Source organism: Notechis scutatus, chromosome 3 (genome assembly GCF_049901735.1).
Source record: "Notechis scutatus isolate UNSWTSFEM ecotype Mainland chromosome 3, rNotScu1.2, whole genome shotgun sequence".
NCBI classification, from domain to species: domain Eukaryota; kingdom Metazoa; phylum Chordata; class Lepidosauria; order Squamata; family Elapidae; genus Notechis; species Notechis scutatus.
Genome location: NC_142011.1, coordinates 315,543 through 323,700, shown reverse-complemented (window position 1 = coordinate 323,700; position 8,158 = coordinate 315,543). Strand labels below are relative to the sequence as shown.

Sequence of the window (8,158 nt, the reverse complement as noted above, 5' to 3'; positions counted from 1 at the left end):
AGCACCCAGCGCCCCCCCGCCTGTTTCCTCTCCTTATAGGATATTTATTTATTCTGGCTGGAGGTATGGAGGGCCTCTCGTCAATCCATCAGCTGCCCATGTCACCGTGAATTGGGTGGCCCCATAAATTGAAGTCATAAATAAATAGATCCTGCAAGTGACTTTCCTCATTCTGGTTATAGACTCCCGGGGGCTGGGAGGGTCTCCCCCCACCCCCCCCCCTCACCCATGCCCCATGCATTGCGCCAGAGAAGCCCCTCCCCTCCTCCATCCCCCTCCCTGCTGCCCCCCCCCCCAACAGGCCCTGGAGGAGGCTGCCTCATGCCCACCCGGCTTCTCTTGGCCAGGAGCCAAGTTCTGCCAGGGCCAACCCCGTTCCTGGCCAGCAGGAAATAAATAAAGTGGACGGAAGGAGGTTTTTTTCTTCCCTTGCTTTCGGACCGCCCTCCCCCAGAAGACAGGCTGGTCAGAGGAAGAAATGCCGGACAGACAGCTGGCGAAGGTTGCTGGGACCCTCCGACCTTGGCAGGACCCCACATTGGCCCCTCTTCCGCAACTGAAGAGCCCCCGTGGCTTCTGGCCCAGAAGACACAACACGCACACACACAGGCAGGCAGCCCAAATCAAAGCGGGCAAAGCAAGGGCTGAAGTGCGGCTGGGGCGCCAGGGGACGGGTCCCTCCTGCCCAAAGCCTTGACCCTGCTTGGTTGGGGGCGGGGATTCCACACCCCAGTGAGGAAGCCCTTGGAGGCCCTGCTGGCTTCACTTTGGGCAGGGGTCCCTCTCTTTGGGGATGTAACTAAGGCGGGGAGAGGGGGGCCTCTGAGCATATTCAAAGGGCCCCAGTCTGGGGCGAGGGGGGCTCTAGCAGGGCTCAGTTCTGTGGCAGAGAGCAAGAAGGGTCCAGCTGCAGACAGAGCCCCCCCCAGCCTTTCCCTCCTCCCTCCCCCCTTCCCTCCCAGACCCTGCGATTGTGCAGGTGCCCACCTGACCCCTGACACACACACACACACACACCCGAAGAATCAGGAGGACGATGGAGGCCTCGGGGGTGAGAAGGAAATGGTTTATTTCACGTCCCAGAAGGACCTTCGGGGCTCCCACAGCTTGGACCTTCCAGGGGAGCCCCCAGCTCCCTCCTCCCCACTTGGGGCAGGGGAGAGGGGAGGGCTCAGTGCCTTCAGTGTTGGGGGGGGTGTCCGTGTGACCCCCCTCCCCCAACAGCTGTTCTGTGTGCAGCAGTGGTGGAAGGAAGCCGGATGAAAAATGTCAGATACCCTGTTTGGCCCCTTGCGCCCCCGGCCTGGCTGCCCACTTCCACGGGGGGGGGGGCTGGCTCCCACCCGGGGCCAGAAAAGAACCATGGAAGTTCCTGAGCTGGAGGGCCAACAGCCTCCACTCCACCCCTGGCAGACGGGCCAGAGGGAGTCACAGTGGTCAGAGGGGATGGGGGAGGGGCAGATATCCTGAGACGAGGCCTCTCAGTCGGGGGAGGGGCTGCCAGCCTTGGGGGCCAGCAGCCTAGAACATGCCCTGAGGGCAGCAGGGCTGAGGGGGCTGCATCTGGTACCAGAACCTGGCCCGGCTCCCCCGGGGCCTCTTCCAAGTGGAGCCGGGGCCGAGGGACTCCCAGGCAGGCGGCGGGCCCAAAGGGGGCTGCTTGCTGGGCTCCGGCCGGCCACACCGCAGCGTGCAGAAGAAGGGGGTGGGGGGTCTCGGGGCCTCTGGATAGGGAAGGGGGCAGGGAGAGCATCGGTGGCCGGATCTCGACTGGCCTGAGCATTTGGCCAGGGGTCCAGGCTGGGTGCCCCCCGCAAGAAGAGGGGGACTGGGAGACCCCAACGAGAGGAGCACTGGGCTCTTGGCAGAGGCGCTGCTTAGCAGATCAAAGCTTGTCAGAGGCTGAAAATCAAGGGACAAAACCATTTTGGCAACAAAAGGCTCCCCCCAGGGCAGCTCTCTTCTGACACAGATCGATTTAAATGACAATTTGCCAGAGGAGATGCCTGGCACCCGTCCTTCCTCCAGGGAGGGGAGGGGGCTCCAAGGGGTTGGGCTGCTGCTCAGGCCCTCCTCCCTCCTCACCCCAAGCCCCCAAGGTCTCTGGGTGGCCCTGGGCCCCAGGAGCCCTGCTCCAGCCGGGCCTAGGTCTCCCGGCTGCCCTCCTCGGCCCGGGCCCGGCGTAGAGCGCGGCCAGCTGCCGGAAACGGGGCCCCAGGCGCCGAGATAGGAGAAGTCCTGCTCAGAGCCGGTCGAGCGGGAAGCGATGGAGCTGAGGGAGGCCAGCGGGGAGTCGGCCCCCTCGAAGGCGTAGGTCTGGAAGGAGTCGTAGGGGGGCACGGAAGGGTCGCCGTCCGCCTGCCCCACTTTACGGCGGATGTAGTCTCTGAAGAGGGAGAAGTCGAGGTCCGGCGCCTGGCGCCACTGGGGCAGGGAGTGCAGTTCCGAGGGCGGCGGGGGCGCCCCCTTCTCCTCCCCCTCCTTGGTCTCGCCAAACTCATAGAGGCTGCGCAGCGCTGACATGTCGTAGGCCTGGGTGTCCTGCTCGCCGCCCCCTTCGTCATTGTACTTGATGACGTTGTCGCGCATGTCCTCGTCCTCCTCGGAGGGCAGGTGCCCCTTCTGGTGGCGCTTCAGGGCCAGGATGAGCAGCACCAGCACTGCAGCCGGGGACAGGAGGCATGTGGGGGGGGAGGCAGGCCATGGAGCAGCCCCCGGACAGGGCTGACGCCCTCACTCCCACCCCCCACCGGCCAAGGGGCTCTGGAGGGGCCCGCAGCCATCGGGAGGAGGCCCAGCCCACCAGGACCCAGAGACAGCTGGGGGCCTTTCCGAGGAGCTGCAGCTGAGTCCCTTGAAGGGCCCAGCCCCCCCGCTGACCCCCACGGAGCAGGCCCTGAAGTCTCAGAGGAAGCAGCTCAGGGGAGGGGCCCCTGCAGAAGCCCCCTGCATTGAACTGGGAGGGGCCGCTCCAGGCACAGCAAAAGGACCTGAGCAGCCCCCGGAAGAGGCTGCCTTGCCTGGGCCTGGACAGCTGGGCTTCTGGCTCTGATCCACACAACTCTCTCCCCGCCCCCCAAATTCCCACCGGTGTGCCAAGGGCTGCGGGCAGGACCTCACCTTCTGGCAGCCAGGCAGCCTCCTGGGGCAGCACGGTGCAGGGGGCGGAGCATCAGGGGATCGAGGGTGCCCGGGGGGAGATGACACTCACCTACGAGGATGAGGAGGCAGACCAGCAGGGCGATGAGGGCCCCGGGGCTGAGCGAAGGGGACACCGCGAAGGCCGTGGTGTTGCACGACTGGATGGTGCCGGTGTTGTCGCAGCCGCAGATGCGGACGGTGAGGGTGCCGGTGCTGCTGAGGGTGGGGGGGCCGCTGTCCACCACCAGGATGGGAAGCAGGAACAGGTCCTGCTCCTGCCGGTTGAAGCCCAGGTGCTGAGTGTGCAGCCCAGCCGTGTCATCTGGGGAGGGAGCGAGACCAGGAGACGTGGGAGGAGGCCAGCGAGGGGCGCCCCCTGCAGCCCCCCAGAAGGGAGACGGCACCCACATGCCTCACCCCGTCGGTCCCTCTGCGGAGTGGCTGGAGCTGGCTGGCTGGCAACAGGTGAGACGATCCATTAGGGAGCCCCCACAGCATCCCCCCTCCCCGAAATCCTCTGCAGGAGAAAGCCGGCTGGAGCAGAGGTGCTGGAAGGAGGGCCAGAGGCCCTTGGGGGCACCGTGCCCATGCTGCACCAGGCTGTGTGGGGGGGGGGAGGAGGGGTGCCCCCTTGGGCTGGGAACCTCGGCCCGAGGAGAGCCTGAGACGGAGGCTGATGGCCAAAGAGAGTTGGACAGGGGAATCACGGGCCCAAAGAGGTGGGGGAGGGGTCCTCTCCGCCGCTTGGGTTGAAGGGGAGGCTGCACAGCCATTTGGCAAGGGATGCTTTCATTTGGCTTCCTGCTCTGAGAGGGTTAGACTACATGGCCTCAGGAGCTCCCCCGAGGCTTCTTTCTTTCATCTTTTTCTGGTTGCCTTTTGTACAGCTCCCCCTCGAGCCCTGGGAAGGCTGAGCGAAGACTGTTCGGAGAGGAGGCCACGAGGAGATATTATTCCCCGCAGGGTCAGCCAAGGGACGACGGTCACTCCAGTGGCAGCAGCCATGCAGCAGGGAGATGCCGGAGGAGGGCGTGGCTTCCGTGGGAGGCTCAGCTGGTCCTGCCTGGCGAAGCAGCCCCTGGACTTCAGAGGCGGGTGGGAAGCAGGGCGTGGCCGGGGACAGAGCCCCTCCGCCTGGGGCTGCCGCCTCCTCCAAACCTTCCGGCCATTGCTGGAGAGCAGCAGCCGGTCCCCAGGCAGGATCACAGGGCAAAGGGAAGGCGAGCGGAAGGGAAGGGGCTGCAAGGGACACCTCGGGCATCAGCAGCGGGAGAGGGACTTGCCCCCAGCGCTTTGGCTCAGAGGACGGCAGCCTTGGCGGCTGAGAGGACCACGCAGAACCACGCCCTTGTCCCTGGGAAGGGTGCAGCGAGACACGATCTGGGCCACAGTGCAGCCGGGCAGCCAGTCACGCCAACCAGACGGTGGGCAACCCTTCCGTTTGACACTCATTCAAGAAGGGGAGGGGAGGGGGCTGGTGGGCTTTATGGTCCAGCTGCCTCTGAAAGTGACAGGCTGCGCAAGGGGGGAGGGGCCGCTCTGGCTGGGAACAAAATGCCAAGGCTGGAAATGTGTTTGGGAGGGAACTGCAGTTGGAGCCCGAAGTAGGAACCTTCCATGAAGCCGGAGGACGAGTTCTCGGCTCCTGCCAATCTCATTATTTCTTCGTTGCTGATGCAGCCTCCCAGCCACCAGGACGGTCTCCCTGCACATGGACGCCTCCAGACGGAGCGAGCAAAGAGATGGCGCTCCCTTCCAATGGCAAAGACCTGGCGGGGGGGCGATGCCAAGCTGCTCCGAGTCGGGCGAGAGCAGAAGAATCCGCAAACGGTTTCCGTTTCTCACCCACCGTCACTCAGGGGCTGCTCTAAACCTCGCTGGAGGGAGCCAGAGGGATGGTGGGCGTAAAGGACGCCGGTGCGGAGAGAGGGCCAAAGTCCCAGCGCCAGGAGAAGGCAAGCGAGGTCAGAGGAGACGGCGGTTTGGGCTGAGAAGAGAAGCCTGACACAAAGAGCTCACGGAGGAGCCTAGCCAAGAAGGGCAGCGCCAGAGGCCCCACCCAAAGCAGCCGGCAGAGCTGCTATAGACACACACACACACATGCACACATGCACAGACGATGTTCCCTAGTTGGGTAATGAAATGTCTGCAAGAAAGCCAGCTCAGAGAGCCCCCCAGGACCCCAAAGGAGACTCTGCAGAGGACGCAATCTATTCCACATTATCCTCAATTTCTCACGCTAGTAAAAACAACGCTTGGAATCATTCTACCCCAATTAGCGCCCTGCATGGAGCAGGATATGCCAGGTGTGGAAGGCGGTTTCAGAAAACGCCAAGGAACCGGAGGCAGCGCAGCTGAGCCCCGCCGGAGAAGAACAGCTGGAAGAAGCCGGGGGGGGGGGGGGAGGGGCCGCTTTGTCCATTATGGAAAGGCTGGGCTGGGTTGTGTCCATCGGGTCCAACTGTGGAACGTCCTCAGCAAATGTGGGATTCCCCCCCCCGCCCGTCCTCATGTAGACGGAGGCCCCCAGCCCAGAGGAAGGATGGCAGAAGATGGCGGCTCCAGGCTGCGTGCCCCCCACCCCCTTACTTAGCCCACCACGAGGCTTTCATCTATATGGAGGAAGAAACGTCCATGCCCTGCACTGGGCTGGAGACCCCCTTCTGCCCACGGAGCCGAGTGCCTGGAGGCCAGGAGGAGTGAGCGGGGGGGGGGGGGCAAAACGGGGGAGGGGCCCCCTCTGGCCTCCGAATGGGTGGTGAAGGTAAGGAAGGAGTGGCGCAGGGCCTCTGATCTTCAGAGGGGCCCTTGGGCAGAAAAGGACCTGGCAGCGAGAGACACCCTAGGCCCCCTGCGCGGAGGCCACGGGAAAGCCTCCCCGGGATGCCAGGAACGCTCCGTGGAAGCCCCTGTGGAAGGGTGAGAAAGGAGGCCCTGGAGATCTGCACCAAGGAAGCAACGCCGGCCCAGCCTCCCCACTCAAGCCGGCCAGGCCCCCAGCTCTCCGGAGAGGCTCCCCTGCCGGGGAGGTGGAGGCGGCTGCAGCAGCGGGAGGGGGGCACTTTGGGAAGGCGGAGGGGCTGGGCAGGGGCCAGACCCTCCCAGGGAACGTCCATCTAGGCAGGGGACACAAATCGGATGGCGCCTGGTCACTCCGTGGGCTTTGTCTGTGGATGGCCCTGACCTATTTGCCTCGGGGACTTTTGCCCGGCCAGGGCCGGCCCAGACACCTTGCGGGACAGAGGCCCCTGCCCGTCGGTCGCAGCGCCTGTCACGGACCCCCGTGTCTCAGTTAACTCCTGGACGTCAGGCTGCCAGGTCTCCCCATTGGCTCTTTCAAGCGGGGGGGCATAGAGAGCATTTGGCTCCCTTGGGCCCCTCTTTTGTGGGCCCAGAAACGGAACCCTCCCTGACCTGAGCAACTCTTGAGGGGGAGGGGAAACGGGGCAGGTGGGGGGCAGTCAGAGTTGCCCCTCCCCTTTGGGAGACCCTGCCTGCCCCTCGGGCTCAGGTCAGGGAAGGACCCCTGAGCGGTAAAGCAGGGACGATTGAAATGAATCTCCCACCTCGGAATCTCTCCCGTGGGTCCCAGACCAGCCCACGCCACTGGCCCTGCCTGCCTGCCTGCCTGCCCAGGCCCCGGGAGGGAAGCCGGGCACGGCCACGTTGGCCCTCGTGCGCCAGGGCTGTGCTAGGCAGGGGGAGGCCTCCCGCTGGCCCCTTTCAGCCGCTGGACAGGACAAGGTTTAAGGAAGAGCCTCCATCTGGGCTGGCATCCATCACTGTCTCATCTTGGCTGCTACAGCAATATTTATAAATCACATCTCAAAGCCAGCTACAAATTTGTACAAAGAAACAGATGGGCCGTTGGCGGCCGTTTCTCACTGGGGGTATTTATGAAGGGCCTGTGACTGCGAGGGAGGGAGGGAGGGAGGGAGGGGAGGGAGGGAGGGCCGAAGGTGCGCGGGGGACGGGGACAGAGCCCTCTGGGGCAGCAGGCGGGGCAGCTCCCTATGCCTGACCCCAGAGGTTCCCCAGGGGAGGCTCACCTGTGATGCCCAGCAAGGAGAAGTGGTGGCTGCCGGTGGCCTCGGGGCCCAGCGTGAAGTAGAAGCGATGGCCGCTTGGCGGATCGTCCCTGTCCACGACACTGATGGTCTGGATGAGCTGCGGAAGAGGCCGGGATGGCCGTTGGGGGAGGCAGCACAGGGTGCTTGGCCGGCCCAGCCCCTCTGCCTGCACGAAGAGGGCAAGCAGGGCCAGGCCAGCCCCCCGCAGGTGTAGCCCCCCAGGTGTGGGCTCTGGGCCCTTGGCTGGCTTGGGGGGGCTCCGCAGGTGGCAGAGGCACGGGGAAACCCAGGGCCAGAAGCCTGCAGCTGTGCCAGGGAATGACCGGGAGAAAAGAGCCCCCCTCTGCCCCCTACCCGAACACCACACGCTAGGCGGGGCCGACCCTCCGCACCTCGCCTGGCTTGGCATCCTCACAGACGGCGGCTTCGTAGGGCATGGCCAGTTCGGGCGGATTGTCGTTGACGTCCAGGATGCGAATTCTGAGCACCGTCCTGGACACTTGGGTAGGATTGTCTGGAATACACACACACACACACACACACACACACACACACACGAGGTGGTGGATGAGTAGCAGGAGCCCCAGATGCCAGGCTGGCACCCCAACCACCGGAGAAGCTACCCAGTTCTAAATAAGGAGGGCTGACCCTCGGCCACCATCATCACGGTCCCATCTGGATCCCTGGCTGTCCTGCTCAAGCAGGGGGTTGGACTAGAAGACCTCCAAGGTTCCTTCCGAGCCTGTTATTCTGTGTTCTTTTCTTGGACCGGCTGGCATTTTGCATCTTCCACCAGACCTTCCTGCCTGCGCCCAGCCTAGCCGGCCTGGGGCCCTGCTCGATTAGCCCCAAGCCAAAGACGTTTGAGCCCCCACCGGGGGGGTTTCCAGCAGGGCCACGTTGGGATCTGGCCACAGGAAGGGCAAGATCAGCCACTCAGCGAGTGC

At 64.5% G+C, this 8,158-nt stretch overlaps 1 protein-coding gene across 1 annotated transcript in view; it reads right to left on the bottom strand.

Moving 5' to 3' along the window:
* Positions 1-1,922: 1,922 nt before the first annotated feature.
* Positions 1,923-8,158, bottom strand: part of CDH22 (cadherin 22) — a 41,191-nt gene continuing 34,955 nt past the window's right edge. Inside the window, 5 exon segments of the mRNA XM_087959018.1 lie at positions 1,923-2,208; positions 2,211-2,660; positions 3,212-3,463; positions 7,191-7,308; positions 7,604-7,725. Coding sequence (XP_087815144.1) covers positions 1,979-2,208; positions 2,211-2,660; positions 3,212-3,463; positions 7,191-7,308; positions 7,604-7,725 — 1,172 coding nt within the window. The 3' untranslated portion in view covers positions 1,923-1,978.